At 53.5% G+C, this 18702-nt stretch overlaps 1 protein-coding gene across 1 annotated transcript in view; it reads right to left on the bottom strand.

Annotated features, from left to right (window-relative positions):
* LOC139239112 (spectrin beta chain, non-erythrocytic 1-like) overlaps window positions 1–18702 on the bottom strand; it is a 563409-nt gene that overhangs the window by 152796 nt on the left and 391911 nt on the right. Inside the window, exon 20 of the mRNA XM_070867634.1 lies at window positions 1807–2070. Coding sequence (XP_070723735.1) covers window positions 1807–2070 — 264 coding nt within the window. The remainder of the gene's footprint in view (window positions 1–1806; window positions 2071–18702) is intronic.

Genomic DNA, 18702 nt, shown 5'->3' with positions numbered 1-18702 from the left:
GGGCGGGTGTATAACAGGGTGTATAACGGGCGGGTGTATAACGGGGTGTATAATGGGCGGGTGTATAACGGGATGTATAACGGGAAGGGTGTATAACGGGGTGTATAACGGGCGGGTGTATAACGGGATGTATAACGGGCAGGGTGTATAACGGGGTGTATAACGGCCGGGTGTATAACGGGGTGTATAACGGGCGGGTGTATAACGGGGTGTATAACGGCCGGGTGTATAACGGGATGTATAATGGGCGAGTGTATAACGGGGTGTATAACGGGCAGGTGTATAACGGGGTGTATAATGGGCGGGTGTATAACGGGCGGGGTGTATAACAGGCGGGTGTATAACGGGGTGTATAACGGTCAGGGTGTATAACAGGGTGTATATCGGGATGTATAACGGGCAGGGTGTATAACAGGGTGTATAACGGGCGGGTGTATAACGGGGTGTATAACGGGCGGGTGTATAACGGGGTGTATAACGGGCGGGTGTATAACGGGGTGTATAACGGCCGGGTGTATAACGGGGTGTATAACGGGCAGGTGTATAACGGGGTGTATAACGGGCGGGTGTATAACGAGGTGTATAACGGGTGGGTGTATAACGGGCGGGTGTATAACGGGGTGTATAACAGGCGGGTGTATAACAGGGTGTATAACGGGCGGGTGTATAACGGGATGTATAACGGGCGGGTCTATAACGGGGTGTATAACGGCCGGGTGTATAACGGGTGGGTGTATAACAGGGTGTATAACGGGCGGGTGTATAACAGGGTGTATAACGGGCGGGTGTATAACGGGGTGTATAACGGGGTGTATAACGGGCGGGTGTATAACAGGGTGTATAACGGGCGGGTGTATAACAGGGTGTATAACGGGCGGGTGTATAACAGGGTGTATAACGGGCGGGTGTATAACGGGATGTATAACGGGCGGGTGTATAACGGGGTGTACAACGGGCGGGTGTATAACAGGGTGTATAACGGGCGGGTGTATAACAGGGTGTATAACAGGCGGGTATATAACAGGGTGTATAACGGGCGGGTGAATAACGGGCAGGGTGTATAACGGGCGGGTGTATAACGGGGTGTATAACGGTCAGGGTGTATAACAGGGTGTATATCGGGATGTATAACGGGCAGGGTGTATAACAGGGTGTATAACGGGCGGGTGTATAACGGGGTGTATAACGGGCGGGTGTATAACGGGGTGTATAACAGGCGGGTGTATAACAGGGTGTATAACGGGCGGGTGTATAACGGGATGTATAACGGGCGGGTGTATAACGGGGTGTATAACGGGCGGGTGTATAACGGGGTGTATAACGGGCGGGTGTATAACGGGCGGGTGTATAACGGGGTGTATAACGGGCGGGTGTATAACGGGGTGTATAACGGCCGGGTGTATAACGGGGTGTCTAACGGGCGGGTGTATAACGGGGTGTATAACGGGCGGGTGTATAACGGGGTGTATAACAGGCGGGTGTATAACGGGATGTATAACGGGCGGGTGTATAACGGGGTGTATAACGGGCGGGTGTATAACGGGGTGTATAACAGGCGGGTGTATAACAGGGTGTATAACGGGCGGGTGTATAACGGGATGTATAACGGCCGGGTGTATAACGGGGTGTATAACGGGCGGGTGTATAACGGGGTGTATAACGGGCGGGTGTATAACGGGATGTATAACGGGCGGGTGTATAACGGGGTGTATAACGGCCGGGTGTATAACGGGGTGTACAACGGGCGGGTGTATAACGGGGTGTACAACGGGCGGGTTAATGTCGCGGGCACTCCCGATAGCTCACCTGCAGTTTCTGGAGTTGAGTGTTGACACTGCCGATGTCTCTGGGCCTTTCTACCCCGTGTAGCTGCCCCTCGAGCTGCGACAGCCTCTTGTCTAGCTCACCATAGCTCTGCACCAGCAGCTCTGCCTTGCTCACATCAAACAGGTGCCTCGCCTTGTCCTGTGTCGTGCTCTCCAGCACGATCCAGCAATCATGGATCTCCTCCAGTTTCTTCCTCACCACCTGGGCTAGCTCGGGCTTCTCGTCAATCAGTTGTTGCCCCTCCTGGAACACAGAGAGGACAGGGAGACAACCATCATCATGGCACATTGAAACAGTCTGTCACGCCTCCATCATAGAACCAAACTCGGCATTGGCCAATAAACTCCCACTCGCACAGGGCACCAGAGCATGTTAGCTCATAAATATCCTCGGAATATCCCGATGATATTAAACATTCAAAGCTGCCAAAGATCAATGGGACCGACTAGTTCTGCTTCCCCAGGGTGCTGACAGAAAGCAGAACTGTGGGACTCGCTGCTAAAGGCCACTCAAAGGTCAGGAGGTCAAATCGGCTCCTGCTCGGCTCACGTTGCTTTGCTTCACATTACAGGGGTCGCAGGTCAGTGCAATGGAAGACACACACTGCTGTGTGCAGGGGGCATTGGCGGGAGTGGGGGGGGGGTTTGTTCAGGCGCTTGGGGAGACCAAGCGTAAATTGGGTGACCGCTTTGCGGAGCACCTCTGTTCAGTCCGTAAGCATGACCCCGAGCTTCCAGTCGCCTGTCCCTTTAATTCCCCGCTCCACTCCCACTCTGACCTCTCCGTCCTCGGCCTCCTGCACTGTTCCAACGCAGCTCAACGCAAGCTCGAGGGACAGCACCTCATCTTTTGTTTCGGCACTTTACAGCCTTCCACACTCAACATCGAGTTCAACAATTTCAGACCAGAGCCTCTGCCCCTATTTTTGTTTACTTTCCTTCCTTCTTTTTACAAACCCCCCCCCCCTTTTTATCTCTTTCCCACGGCATCTGGTGATGATTCCGCCATACACCCCCCACTAGACTCATTTTTTGTTACCATCATCATTAACTTGTTTACCATCACCATTAACTTGTTTACCATCACCATTAACTTATTACCATCATTATTAACTTGTTTACCATCACCATTAACTTATTACCATCACCATCCCATTTTTGCCCACCATCCCTTGTGTCTCTCTAATCTCTCCTGCCTCCCACCCTATCCCAGACAGTCCCTTTAGTTCTCTCCTCCCTCCCCGTTTCCTGGCCCCGCACCTCCTGAACAATCTGTTACATCCCAAACTTTCCCGGTTCTGACGATGGGTCACAGACCCGAAACATTAACTCCGTTCTCGCCACAGATGCTGCCTGACCTGCTGAGAATTCCAGCACTTTCTGTTTTTATTTTTTTTTAAATATATATATTTTTTTGAAATTTCTTAAAAATTGTACTTTGCATCATTATGGAGAAACCTGGCACAAATTAGTTTTTCAGGGCCCTATCGTTGGTTTAGCAGTTGATACGCTGTTAAACCCCCAGTGACACCTAATCCAAAATGGTCTAGCTTTGAACGGAGTGTTTAACATCGATATTACCGCCGGAAAGCCCAAGCTTTTGTCAGTCTGACTGATTACACCGATTGTCATCTAGGGGCCGGGGCAGGGAGGGGGCACTGGGAGGGCATGAGGAGGGGACGGGGGGCACGGGGCACGGGGAGGGGGCAGGGAGGGGGCATGAGGAGGGAACAGGGGGCACGGGGAGGGGGCAGGGAGGGGGCATGAGGAGGGGACGGGGGCACGAGCGCGAGGAGGGGGTGAAGGGAGGGGGCGGGGAGAGGGGCATGGGGAGGGGAGGGGCACAGGGAGTGGGCACGAGGAAGGGAGTGGGCACGGGGGCACAAGGAGGGGAGGGGGAGGGGCGCGGAGGGGGTGAAGGGAGGGGGCGCAGAGGGGGTGGGGGGAGAGGGACACGGGGAGGGGCACAGGGAGGGGGCAAGGGGAGGGGAGGGGGCACGAGGAAGGGAGGGGGCACGAGGAGGGGAGGGGGCACGGGGAGGGGGAGGGGGCGCGGGGAGGGAGCGGGAGGGTACGGGGAGGGGGCGCGGGGAGGTGGGGAGAGGGCGCGGGGAGGGAGCGGGGGGGGTACGGGGAGGGGGTACGGGGAGGGGGAGCGGGGTTGGAGCGGGGGGGGGTACGGGGAGGGGGTACGGGGAGGGGGAGCGGGGTTGGAGCGGGGGGGGGTACGGGGAGGGGGAGGGGGCGCGGGGAGGGAGCGGGGGGGGGGTACGGGGAGGGGGTACGGGGAGGGGGAGCGGGGTTGGAGCGGGGGGGTACGGGGAGGGGGTGGGGGGAGGGGGAGCGGGGTTGGAGCGGGGGGGGTACGGGGAGGGGGTGGGGGGAGAGGGACACGGGGAGGGGCACAGGGAGGGGGCAAGGGGAGGGAAGGGGGCACGAGGAAGGGAGGGGGTACGGGGAGGGAGCGGGGGGGGGTACGGGGAGGGGGTACGGGGAGGGGGAGCGGGGTTGGAGCGGGGGGGGGTACGGGGAGGGGGAGGGGGCGCGGGGAGGGAGCGGGGGGGGTACGGGGAGGGGGTACGGGGAGGGGGAGCGGGGTTGGAGCGGGGGGGTACGGGGAGGGGGTGGGGGGAGGGGGAGCGGGGTTGGAGCGGGGGGGGGTACGGGGAGGGGGTGGGGGGAGAGGGACACGGGGAGGGGCACAGGGAGGGGGCAAGGGGAGGGAAGGGGGCACGAGGAAGGGAGGGGGCACGGGGAGGGAGCGGGGGGGGGTACGGGGAGGGGGTACGGGGAGGGGGAGCGGGGTTGGAGCGGGGGGGGTACGGGGAGTGGGTGGGGGGAGGGGGAGCGGGGTTGGAGCGGGGGGGGGTACGGGGAGGGGGTGGGGGAGAGGGACCACGGGGAGGGGCACAGGGAGGGGGCAAGGGGAGGGGAGGGGGCACGAGGAAGGGAGGGGGCACGGGGAGGGAGCGGGGGGGGGGGGTACGGGGAGGGGGTACGGGGAGGGGGAGCGGGGTTGGAGCGGGGGGGGTACGGGGAGGGGGTACGGGGATGGAGCGGGGGGGTACGGGGAGGGGGTACGGGGATGGAGCGGGGGGGTACGGGGAGGGGGCACGGGTGGGGGTACGGGGGGGGCGGGGAGGGGGTACGGGGATGGGAGCAAGGGGGGTACGGGGAGCGGCGCGGGGGTGGGGGGTATGGGTGGGGACGGGGAGGGAGAGCGGGGGGGTACGGGGAGGGGGCACGGGTGGGGACGGGGATGGAGCGGTGGGGGGTACGGGGATGGAGCGGGGGGGGGGGGTACGGGGAGGGGGCACGGGTGGGGGTACGGGTGGGCGGGGAGGGGATACGGGTGGGGACGGGGAGGGGGCGCTGGGGGGCGGGGAGGGGGTACGGGGAAGGGGTACGGGTGGGGACGGGGAGGGGGAGTACGGGGAGGGAGCGGGGGGCGGGGAGGGGGTACGGGGAGGGGGTACGGGGATGGAGCAGGGGGGGTACGGGGAGGGGGTACGGGGAGGGGGTATGGGGAGGGGGAGCGGGGGGGGTACGGGGATGGAGCAGGGGGGATACGGGGAGGGGGTACGGGGAGGGGGTACGGGGAGGGGGAGCGGGGGGGGGTACGGGGATGGAGCAGGGGGGGTACGGGGAGGGGGTACGGGGAGGGGGAGCGGGGGGGGTACGGGGAGGGGGGTACAGGGATGGAGCGGGGGGAGTACGGGGAGGGAGCGGGGGGCGGGGAGGGGGTACGGGGAGGGACGGGGAGGGGGAGCGGGGATGGAGCGGGGGGAGTACGGGGAGGGAGCGCGGGGGGTACGGGGAGGGAGCGGGGGGAGTACGGGGAGGGGGTACGGGGAGGGGGTACGGGTGGGGACGGGTGGGTATGGGGAGGGAGCGGGGATGGAGCGGGGGGGAGTAGAGGGAGCGGGGGGGTACGGGGAGGGGGAGCGGGGAGGGAGGACGGGTGGGGACGGGGAGGGGGAGCGGGGATGGAGCGGGGGGGAGTACGGGGAGGGAGCGGGGGGGTACGGGGAGGGGGAGCGGGGAGGGAGGACGGGTGGGGACGGGGAGGGGGAGGGGGTACGGGGAGGGGGTACGGGTGGGGACGGGTGGGTATGGGGAGGGAGCGGGGGGAGTACGGGGAGGGAGCGGGGCATAGTGCAGCCAGTGTTGGAGCAGCGAGTGACTGACCTCAACCTCAAGCTATCTGTCAGCGTGCGCTTATCCACCACAGTTCCCAGCTTTGTGCCATTTAAAAACTACCCGGATCAATCTTTCTCTGGTCCAAAGTGGATGACCTCACACGTCCCACGTTGAACTATCTATCTCCACCTTAAATATATTCAATGACCCAGCCTCCACAGCTCTCTGGGGCAGAGAATTCCACAGATTTACAACCCTCTGAGAGAAGAAATTCCTCCTCATCTCCGTCTTAAATGGGCGACCCCTTATTCTGAAACTATGCCCACTAGTTCTAGTTTCCCCCACGAAGAAAAACATCCTCTCTGCATCCAACCTGTCAAGCCCCCTCAAAATCTTAAACGATTCAGTGAGATCACCTCTCAGTCTTCGAAACTCCAAGGAGTACAGGCCCAACCTGCTCAACCTTTCTTCATAAGACAACCCCCTCATCTCTGGAATCAACCGAGTGAATCTTCTTTGAACTGCCTCCAATGCATGTATATCCCTCCTTAAATACAGAGACCAAAACTGCACGCAGTACTCCAGGTGTGGCCTCACCAATACCTTGCACAGTTTTAGCAGGACTTCCCTACTTTTATACTCTATCCCCCTTTCAATAAAGGCCAACATTCCATTTACCTTCCAAATTACTTGCTGTAGCTGCATACTAACTTTTTGTGTTTCATGTACAAGATCCCTCTGTACCGCAGGATTTTGTAATCTCTCTCCATTTAAATAATCATTTGCTTTTTTATTTTTCCTACCAAAGTGGATAACCTCACATTTTCCCACATTGCCAAATTTTTGCCCACTCAATGAGTCTGTCTATATCCCTTTGTAGATTCTTTGCGTCCTCCTCACAACTTGCTTTCCCACCCATCTTTGTATTATCAGCAAATTTAGCTACATTACACTGGCCCCTTCATCCAAGTCATTAATATAGATTGTAAATAGTTGAGGCCCCAGCACTGATCCCTGTGGCACCCCACTAGTCACTGTTTGTCAACCAGAAAATGACCCATTTATCTCTGTTTTCTGTTAGTTAGCCAATCCTCCTTCCACACTAATATATTACCCCCAACCCCATGAACTCTTATCTTGTGCAGTAACCTTTTATGTGGCACCTTATCGAATGCTTTCTGGAAATCCAAATACACTATTTCTAAATGTCCTGCTACTACTTTATTAATAATGGACTCCAGTATTTTCCCAATGGCAGGCTCACTGGTCTATAGTTTCCTGTTTTCTGTCTCCCTCTTTTCTTAAATAGAGACGTTACATTTGCGGTTTTCCAGTCCGCTGGGACCTTTCCAGAATCCAGAGAATTTTGGTAGATTACCACCAATGCATCCACTATCTCTGCAGCTATTTCTTTTAAAACCCCAGGATGCAGGCCATCAGGTCCTGGGGACTTGTCCACCTTTAGTCCCATTATTTTACCTCGTACTTTTTCTCTGGTGATAGTGCTTGTTTTAAGTCTCCCCCCAACCGCGCCCCACCCCCCTCCCTATAGCCCCTTGATTATATATTATTGGGATGTTTTGAGTGTCCTCTACTGTGAAGACCGATACAAAATATTTGTTCCAAGTCTCTGCCATTTCCCCGTTTCCCATTATTAATTCCCCGGTCTCATCCTCTAAGGGATCAAAGTTTACTTTAGCTACTCACTTCTTTTTTATATACCTGTAGAAGCTCTTCCTGTCCGTTTTTATATTTTTTGTTAGTTTAATCTCATAATCTGTCTACTCTTTTTTTTTAGTGGTCCTTTGCTGGTTTCTAAAAATTTCCCAATCCTCTGGCCTACTGCCAACCTTCGCATCACTGTAGACCCCACCTGGAGCACTGCGTTCAGTTCTGGGCACCGCACCTAGGAACGATATACTGGCCTTGGTGGGGTGCAGTGCAGATTGACCAGAATGATACGGAAGCCAAAAGGGACAGTTTGCACAGACTGGGCTTGTATTCTCTCGAGTATAGAAGGTTAACGGGTTTAATAGACAGAGAGAAAATATTCCCTCTGGTGGGGGGAGCCCGAACAAGGGGGCATAAAATTAGAGGCAGGCTGTTCAGGGTGATGTCAGGGAGCACTTCTTCACACAAAGGGCAGTGGGAATCGGGAACTCTCTCCCCCTATATGCTGATGAGGCTGGGGGTCAAGTAAAAATGTCAAAACTGAGATTGATAGATTTTTGTTGGCGAAATTATTAAGGGTTTTGGGACCAAGGCGGGTAGCTGGAGTCAAGCTACAGGTGAGGTGTGATCTCACTGAATGGCGGAACAGACCCGAGGGAAGGGATGAATGACCCTCCTCCTGTTCTTGTGTTCCTATGGTAAGTATGGAGAGGGGGCAGTTGTGGAAATCTTATCACTCTCTTGTGTATATAAATCAAACAATCCTGCAGCACATCAAACTTCTCATAATAGAACATTAAATCCTTCCAAACCTCTATGCTATAGGATACTCGAATTAATTTTTCTGGTTAATAAATTGTTTCCTCACTGGCTAAGGGGTTTATTTGGTGATGTGAACTCTCTGGGCCCGAAACTGGTCAATGCTTAAGGTCAGCCCATTTCTCGGTGGTGTGCCGACGGTGCGTCGTTTCAAGCCGCCGGCACACCGCCGAGACCAAAGAGGACAAAATTGGTCAACATTTTTCTTCGCCGTTATGTCTGCAGCGGGCGGTATGTAACTTAGTCGATCCAGATCGACTTTCTCTTCGCTGGACGGTGTGGCACTGAACTGCGCATGCGCAATTTCCCCCCCCCCCACCCCCCGTTTTTGGCACAGAAGCGTTTTACCCACGATTTCGGGGGTCAGGGGTCACCAGCGCACGCGCAGTGAGTTGAAGAGGAGGGAGAGAGAGTGAGAAGGAGCAGCAAGCTAGTCGACGGGCAGTTACTTTAAAAACATATTGCAGTTAAAATATATTCATAACAACTAATAATTCTACAGTTTGAATAAAAAGACATATTTTACAAATCAAAAAAATTATAACAGAAATATCATGGAAATGTTAAAAAAAATCAAAGTGCAGGAACATTGAAAGAGACGGGAGGTTAAGGGCGCCTGCCTACAACAAGACAGAGTTACCTGTCCTTCTCCAGCATATAACAGAGAGGTACTCCGAGCTAACGAAGGGTAGTCGTGGAAAGCCACCCCCCAAAGGAGTACAACAGGATATGGGTCGAGATCGGGGAGGCTGTGTCCTCCACAAGGACCATGAAAGAGGTGGAACAACCTGGTGAGGGGAGAAAAGTCATGGTTTTATTTATGCAGCCCCCCGCCCCCATGTGCCATGTAAATGTAGGCTCCGTGTCACACGGATTATGTTATTTATCTTAAGGTTACGGTGATGTATTCGTGCTTTCAGGCAATGCCAAGAGGATCAATGCCGTGTTTTTTAATGTGTGTGTGTGACCCTGTGTGACTGCGATGTTAAATGGATTGAAGATTTTTACTTTGATTTACTTTACTTTCAGCAGAAGAAGACATGTGCGATAGCAGCGGGTCAGCGGCGTACAGGGGAGGGAGGACTCACAACCCAGGAGCCGTTTACAGATATCGAGATCCGTGCCTTGTCCCCGGTCGGGGATAGCAACCGTGCCACCACCGGCACTGGAGCTGAGCCACCCACACAGGACGGTCAGTTCAATACAATGCAGTCTGTGTTGCGGTCCACTCATGGCATGTAATGTAACTGTAATGTTGGCCTCGAGATGTACTGCAATGGTGGGGCATGTAACGTAATGCAGATATGTAATGTCTGTCTGCGATATGTAATGAAGTACTGCAGCAGTGGTGGACATTTAAGTAAGACTGTGGTAAGTCGCTGTACTGTGTACTCATGTAACCCTGACCCCTTCCCTGGTGCCAGGCATTTTTAAATGTTGTTGTGTACTTCCAGACTCGGACGATTCAGACCACACCGACACAGAGAGACCCACTGCCTCCACCTCTGGCGTCACTCAGCCCTCTCCTGACTTCACCCCTGGCGGAGATGAGGAAGAGGAAGAGCCGCTGATCCTGGAGCCAGTGCAGGTGGAGACGGAGAAGGGTACACCAGCTCCATGTGGATTCCCCCACGGCTCCTCTGGTTCTGTGGGACCAAGCCGTGCGCAGCAAGGCGTCCCCAGTGTTGCAGCGCCTTTGCAGGGAAGGTCGGCTGCGTGTACCAGAACATGGAGCGTCTGTCACAGGCCAGCGTCGACATAGGTCGAGAGCTGCTCAAGGTCATGACGACAATAGCCGCAAGCATCGCGGCGCTATCAGAGCGGTAGTCAGAGGATATGTCGTGTCTGATCACCATGATGAAGCGAACCATAGACTCCGTCGATGCCATGCGGCAATCAATGGGATCGGGACATGGCGCACAATCTCCCCGTGCCATAGTGGTCGGGTCGACAGCACCTGAGGGTGGGGAGCTGACATCATCTTCCAGCCCCGAAGCCGTGCCTTCCACATCACCAGCTTCTCCTGAGACGCCATTCATTGCGCCTGCAATGTCCGACCCCCAACAACAGCAACAGCACTCGGGGTGTGGTGCTCACCGGCTTGGTACCACCACGGGGAGGTCCGGGCTCAGGGGCAGTGGGAAAGAAAAGGGCGGGAGTAAGAAAGGGGGGGAATAGTCCCAAGGGTGGTGTAGCACGTGGTCACGGATGGGGCCGAGGACAGGAAAGGGTCTTTTTGTTTAACTTGTTCATTGAACAATTGAAGTTTGATTTGTAAAAGTTTATAAAAGTTGTAAAAGTTTTGTTAAAATTGTTATTAAAGTTGTTAACGTTTTGTTAAAGTTGTTACAGTTGTTTTATAGTTATAAGTTTTACAAAGTTTTAAAATTGTATATTTTTGAGATTTTTACATAAATGTTTGAATTGAATTTAACCAATCTTGTACAGTGTCAAACTTTTGGGGTAACAGTCATCAGAGTCCCAAAACACAGCTCTCCACATTCAAGCAAAGCGTTCATTTATGAGCTACTGATGTAACAATTTTGCTGTGGCATACGCTCCACATACCCTCCGCTGTGGGGCTGGGGAGGGTGGTGTCATGGGTACATCTGGACACTCCTCATCATCCTCCTGCCCCTCATTTTCCTCCTCTGTCTCCTGCACTCTCTCCTCAGGTAGTCCCGCAGTCCCCTATGGCAATTGCTGTCCCCACATGATGGCTAAATGATGCATCATGCAGCACACCACTGTGAACTGAGCAACCTGCTCAGGGTGGTATTGCAGGCTGCCTCCCGAGTGATCCAAGCATCGAAAACGCTGCTTCAGCGCTCCAATTCTCTTAATTATTTTACATGTGGCTATAGGGCTCTTAATATATCGTTGCTTGGCTTCTGTCTGAGCGTTCCACAGCGGGGTCAAGAGCCAGCTGGTGAGGGCGTATCCTTTGTCCCCCAGCATCCAGCATTTACCTTGTGGCTCAGACTTGAACAGCTCAGACACAGTGCTCTCACGCAAGATGTGCGCATCATGGATGCTCCCTGGAAAGTTGGCATTCACTGCCATAACGCGCTGTGTGTGGTCGCAGACGAGCTGCACGTTGAGGGAGTGGAATCCCTTATGGTTTCGGTACACCTCCGCCTCCTGTAATGGTGCTCGCAGGGCAATATGGGTCTAGTCAACAGCACCCTGCACCTGGGGGAAGCCGGCAATGCGTGCAAATCCCACTCTCAGCCTCCCTGGTCATTGGGAAGTTTATAAATTCCATCCAGCGTGCATACAGTGCTTCGGTTACCTGACGAATGCAACGATGAGTAGTGTGCTGAGACATACAGCATATGTCCCCAGCTGATGCCTGAAAAGAGTCACATGCATAAAAGGAAAGTGCCGCAGTCACCTTCACCCCGACAGAGAGTGCAGTAATATGCTGGTGGTACTGGGCTACAGATCTACTTTATTGAGCTGGCAAATCTCATTGATCACCTCTAATTGGAAGTGCAGCCTTCGAACGCACTATTGATCGGTCAGGCCCAAGTATGAGCACTGCTCCCTGAAAATCCTTTGTGGGTAAAGCCTCCTCCTCCTCATCATCAGTCTGCGACCTCCTCCATTACCCCGCTAACTCTGCTCAATAAACCTTCTCCCATCTGGATCCTCCATTAGACAGGTAGTCAGCAATACAGGCCGAGATAGTACAGGCCCCATTCTTTTTAAATCTCCACAATATTTTTCGATGAAAAGAAATACTAAAATGCCTTCTATCTTAATAAGTTACTCAGTAACAATAAAAATACCTTTTCCACTAAATTGCACAGTAAAATCACATACTTCCTGCATCCAACCAGTCCAATCCCGTCAGAATTTTATATCTTTCGATGAGATCCCCTATCATTCTTCTAAATTCCAGTGAATATAAGCCTAGTCGATCCAGTTTTTCTTCATATGTCAGTCCTGTCATCCCGGGAATCAGTCTGGTGAACCTTCGCTGCACTCCCTCAATAGCAAGAATGTCCTTCCTCAGATTAAGAGACCAAAACTGTACACAATATTCAAGGTGTGGCCTCACCAAGGCCCTGTACAATTGTAGTAAGACCTCCCTGCTCCTATACTCAAATCCTCTCGCTATGAAGGCCAATGTGCCATTTGCCTTCTTCACCACCTGCTGTACCTGTATGCCAACTTCAATGACTGATGTACCATAACATCCAGGTCTCATTGCACCTCCCCTTTTACTAATCTGCCACCATTCAGATAATAATCTGCTTTCCTGTTTTTGCCATCAAAGTGGATAATCTCACATTTATCTACATTATATCACATCTGCCATGTATTTGCCCACTCACCTAACCTGTCCAAGTCACCCTGCAGCCTCTTAGCATCCTCCTCACAGCTCACACCGCCACCCAGCTTAATGTCATCTGCAAACTTGGAGATATTACATTCAATTCCTTTGTCTAAATCATTAATTATATTGTAAATAGCTGGGGTCCCAGCACTGAACCTTGCGGCACTCCACTAGTCACTGCCTGCCGTTCTAAAAAGGACCCGTCTATTCCAACTCTCTGCTTCCTGTCCGCCAACCAGTTTTCTATCCACCTCCAATACCATGTGCTTTAATTTTGCACACTAATCTCTTGTGTGGGACCTTGTCAAAAGCCTTTTCAAAGTCCAAATACACCACATCCACTGGTTCTCCCTTGTCCACTCTACTAGTTACATCTTCAAAAAATTCTAGAAGATGTGTCAAGCATGATTTCCCTTTCATAAATCCATGCTGACTTGGACCGATCCTGTCACTGCTTTCCAAATGTGCTGATATTACATCTTTAATAAATGATTCCAACATTTTCCCCACCACAGATGTCAGGCTGACCGGTCTATAATTCCCTGTTTTCTCTCTGCCTCCTTTTTTAAAAAGTGGGGTTACATTAGCTATCTTCCAGTCCATAGGAACTGATCCAGAGTGTATAGAATGTTGGAAAATGATCACCAATGCATCTACTATTTCTAGGGCCACTTCCTTAAGTACTCTGGGATGCAGACTATCAGGCCCTAGGGATTTATCGGCCTTCAATCCCATCAATTTCCCTAACACAATTTGCTGACTAATAAGGATTTCCTTTAGTTCCTCCTTCTCTCTAGGCCTTCGGTCCCCTAGTATTTCCGGAAGGTTATTTGTGTCTTCCTTAGTGAAGATAGAACCAAAGTATTTGTTCAATTGGTCTGCCATTTCTTTCATAGTCTCAGAATAAGGGGCTGCCCATTTAAAACTGAGATGAGGAGGAATTTCTTCTCTCAGAGGGTTGTAAATCTGTGCAATTCTCTGACCCAGAGAGCTGTGGAGGCTGGGACATTGAATATATTTAAGACGGAGATAGATGGATTTTTGAGCAATAAGAGAATAAAAGGTTATGGGGAGCGGGCGGGGAAGTGGAGCTGAGTCCATGATCAGATCAGACACAATCTTATTAAATGGCGGAGCAGGCCCGAGGGGCCGAATGGCCGACGCCTGCTCCTATTTCATGTTCTTATGTTCACCCACCAAATATCTGCTGTTCAGAGTCACACCTTGCCTGCATTCACAGCTATTCAATGACAGCAGGCATATCTTCCAGACATATAGCTGGAATCAGACTCACACACATTCCTTTCTTTTGCAGGCCAAGATGGTCCACAAAAGTAAGGAGTAGCAGAGGACCAGTTGGGAGTGATGCTCAGCTCCAGCAGCTCTGAGACCTGGAGCAGCGAGTACTGCGGCTCATTGGCCCGCAGGTGGTGGGCGCGTGACCCTGGGGGCAACAACGGTATTTCATCCCTTCTCCGTTACTCATCCCACTTCCCCCTCACACCAGAAGACTTGATCACTTTCCAGCTCCTGATACTGTCTGCATTCCTTGCTCCATTCCTGCCCGCTTGCTCTCACCTTAACGCGAGTCTTGTGCCTTTAAGCTTTCAGATAATCAGCCAGCAGATGATCAGCCTTTCCCTGAGCCCCCCCCCCCAGTGAGAGTGACGGTGGAGAAGGGGAGAACACAAGAATGGCGTCACTGTATCTCTGCCCCGCAGGCACCACCTCAGACACTGGCTCTACACAATCCTTCGAGCTTAGCTTAGCAGAGGGGTCTGCACTGGGTGATGCATCGGAGCCTAGCGGGCTGCAGCAAGACCAAGGGGAAAGGGTAGCTTGGGAGCCAGCTCCCCGGAGGGAGAGTTCACGCGCGAGTTCTGCTGCACAGGACTCAGATGAGGACCACGATGGGGAAGTGTTCACAAGAAGGGTGATGGCCATGCACTCCGAGGTGATAGGTGCAGTGGCAAGGGTGCCCGAGAACCTTTCGGCAATGGCAAGGAGCGTAGAGGAGTTCACCAACAACACAGCTCTGTGCACACCTTGGAGCCCATCACTGCCAGTCTGCAGTCGATGGTGGACTCCCAGAGAGACCTCAGGATCCATATCATGGGCGATGTGACAGGCGGAAGCAACGCAACATCTGCGTGCTGTGATGCTGCGACAGGCAGCGACAAGGGCAATGGCGGGGTGGCAGTCCTGGGATCAGGAACGCTGTCATCCTGAGAGAGGACAGCAGGTTCCTGCTCCGCTGACTCACTGCCACAGCCCCGGGGCAACACCTCAGCATCCCCACCGATCTGCTGGAGCACAGGTTGCTAAGCCTGCTACGACACTGTGAGATCCCCAGTGGACTGTGGTGGGCTCAGCGACGATGGCACCGGGCACAGCATGCGTGGCATCCAGCTGAGACTGCATGAGAGCAGGCCGAGACTCGATGGCACCAACCATGCTCTGCATCACAGCACTAAGACGTTGAGTTGCTTCCGTCTGTGCTGCAATGGAAGCTGTCACATCGCCCATGACAAGCGTCATGTCAGAGTGCATGGCCACCAAAACATCGAGGTCCTCATTTGAGTCCTGTGCAGCAGAACTCTCCTTCCGGGGAGATGGTTCCCGAGGCTCACTTTCCCCTTGGTGCAACCCGCTAGGCCCCGGTGCATCACCCAGTGCAGACCCTCTATTAAACTAGCTTTGGAGGGGGTACAGAGACGATTCACTAGGCTGCTTCCGGAGAGGAGGGGGTTACCTTATGATGATAGATTGAGTAGACTGGGTCTTTACTCCTTGGAGTTCAGAAGGATGAGGGGGGATCTTATAGAAACATTTAAAATAATGAAAGGGATAGACAGGATAAAGGCAGAGAGGTTGTTTCCACTGGTCGGGGAGACTAGAACTAGGGGGCACAGCCTCAAAATATGGGGGGAGCCAATTTAAAACCGAGTAGAGAAGGAATTTCTTCTCCCAGAGGGTTGTGAATCTGTGGAATTCTCTGTCCAAGGAAGCAGTTGAGGCTGGCTCATTGAATGTATTCAAATCACAGATAGATAGATTTTTAACCAATAAGGGAATTAAGGGTTATGGGGGGCGGGCGGGTAAGTGGAGCTGAGTCCACGGCCAGATCAGCCATGATCTTGCTGAATGGCGGAGCAGGCTCGAGGGGCTAGATGGCCTACTCCTGTTCCTAATTCTTATGTTCTTATGCCTTGGAATCGCTGTGAATGTCGGCAAGGTGTGAGATGAGGCTGTGTGTGTAAGTAGGCACAGATTGTTGGTGGCAGAGTGGTGGGAAAGTTGTGGTTTGCACAGTGTGCACAGACAGAGGCGATGGGGAAGCGTGTACCTACATCACCCGACTGGCCTCCTTCCAGATGTGGGGGTGGGGGGGGGGCTGCAACTCCTTCCTTTTCCCCACTGCCCCCACCAATGTCTCCAGCGCGTGTGGCCCCCTCCCTTGTAGGGGGGGCTTTGCAGCAGCCACCTCACGAGAGGTCTGGCACTTTCTGGGATGCACAGATGAGTGACTCAAGTGCAGCAGTGCTGACAAAGAGCTGGATCGTGCCGGAGTCACGGATTGAGGCTGATGACTGAATGCAAGTCCGCTGTAATTGGGTAACTCTGTGTCAATGGCACCCCTGCAGCACACAGCTGAGGCCATCAGCGCCTCGGTTACCGCCTGCCCTTCACTCGGGGGGCAAAAATACCCAATTTCACAGAATTTGGCCCCAAACGCAGTGCTACCGAATTTCATCCCAAGGTATTGCACAAGGTGGAACTTAAATATATTTGTTGTTTACGAAACTGTTAAATGTTAGGAGATACATTTTTATTGGAATTTTGCATCTTCGGTAGTGCGCCTCATTTCAGTTTTGGAGCTGTGGTGTGGAAGGAGAAATTGATGTGTTGTTGGGGACGTGCAGAGCCCCCCGGGAGGTGGGATGAAATCCTGAAGTCTGGTGAGGCGGTCCCGGACCGACCTTGCACAATCGCGATTGAGTGCCCACCTCCTCCGTCACTGGTCCTCCTCCTCCTCCTGAGGTGGTGCGGCTATGCCTGGTGGCAATTACTGCCCCCTCGTGATAGGCAGATTGTACAGCACGCAGCAAGCGACGACGAATACGGACACCCACTCAGCTGAGCGCTGAAGGGCTCCTCCTGAGTGGTCAATGCAGCAGAACCGTTGTTTCAGCAGTCCTGATGGTCTGCTCAGTGATGTTCCTGGTGGTGGCATGGCTCTCACTGTACGATTGCTGGGCAGGAGTGTTGGGGTTGCGGAGGGGAGTCACGAGCCAGGTGGAGAGTGGCTAGCCCTCCGATCAGCCCAGCAAGCTTGATGTGGTAGCTGGAAGAGAGCTGGCACACCGGTCCAGCGCAAGATGAAGGCATCGTGGCTGCTGCCAGAATGGCGGGCATTGGCAGTGAGGATTCTGCATGTGTGGTCGCATACTAGCTGTACATTCAGTGAGTGGTGGCCTTTGCGGTTACAGAGTACCTCAGGATTGTGATGCGGTGCCCGAAAAGCGAGGTGGGTGCCGTCAATAGCGCCCTGCACCATGGGGGAGCTCGCTATCCTGACAAAGCCACAAGCCGCTCGGGCTGCTTCTCTCTGCTCCTCCTCCTCCTTCTGTACAGAGCAGCTGTGACCTTGCACATGCAGCAATAGACGGCAAAGTGGGAGACGTTGCAGATGTCTCCTGTTGCAACACTGGATGAATCTGCTGACCTTGACTGCCACTGAGAGAGCCGGCCTCACCCTGGTCTGAGGCTCGGGGTCTGGTTGCAGGAGGTGGCAGAGCTCTGCGTCCTTCCTGAAATGCAGTCTTCGCACACACTGGTCCTCAGTGACATTGATGACGGAGAACTGCTGCCGGAATACCCTGGGAGGGTAAGGTCTCCTGTCGAGAGCCCTGTTGGCCCTCCTCTCTCTGGCCACATTTTGCTCCGTGCCTCTCTCTCTGTCTCCGTTGCTTCCGACGGTGATGCCGGAGCAGGAGGTCGCGTGCCAACAGCCCCCGTAAAATGAGTAAATGTTGTTGTTTCAAATCTGCCCTCAGGAATGTTTAACAGCCACAACACTCCTTCAACTGAAAATCATTGAAATCTGCCAAAAAGCCTGTCTGCCCATGTGGAAGTACGCTGCAAGCAGTAATGGCCGACAACAATTTCCCCCAAAGGTGGTGCCATTAAATAGAGCTCCTCCAGCCGGCTCCTGACTGAAACAGGTGGCGGGAAGAGAGGAATGGAGAACTGAAGAACAGGAGCACTGGAGAAATGTAGAACTGGAGAACAGGAGCACTGGAGAAATGCAGAGCTGGAGCACTGGAGAAATGTAGAGCTGGAGAACTGGAGCACTGGAGAAATGTAGAGCTGGAGAACTGGAGCACTGGAGAAATATAGAGCTGGAGAACAGGAGCACTGGAGAAATATAGAACTGAAGAACAGGAGCACTGGAGAAATGTAGAGCTGGAGAACAGGAGCACTGGAGAAATGTAGAGCTGCAGAACTGGAGCACTGGAGAATTGGAGAAATGTAGAGCTGGAGAACTGGAGCACTGGAGAAATGTAGAGCTGGAGAACTGGAGCACTGGAGAAATATAGAGCTGGAGAACAGGAGCACTGGAGAAATATAGAACTGAAGAACAGAAGCACTGGAGAAATGTAGAGCTGGAGAACAGGAGCACTGGAGAAATATAGAACTGAAGAACAGGAGCACTGGAGAAATGTAGAGCTGGAGAACAGGAGCACTGGAGAAATGTAGAGCTGCAGAACTGGAGCACTGGAGAATTGGAGAAATGTAGAGCTGGAGAACTGGAGCACTGGAGAAATGTAGAGCTGGAGAACTGGAGCACTGGAGAAATGTAGAACTGAAGAACTGGAGCACTGGAGAAATGTAGAACTGAAG

The sequence above is a fragment of the Pristiophorus japonicus genome, chromosome 26 (assembly GCF_044704955.1).
Source record: "Pristiophorus japonicus isolate sPriJap1 chromosome 26, sPriJap1.hap1, whole genome shotgun sequence".
NCBI lineage: Eukaryota > Metazoa > Chordata > Chondrichthyes > Pristiophoridae > Pristiophorus > Pristiophorus japonicus.
Note: the sequence above shows the minus strand (reverse complement) of the source record. Positions and strands in the feature narration are given on the sequence as shown.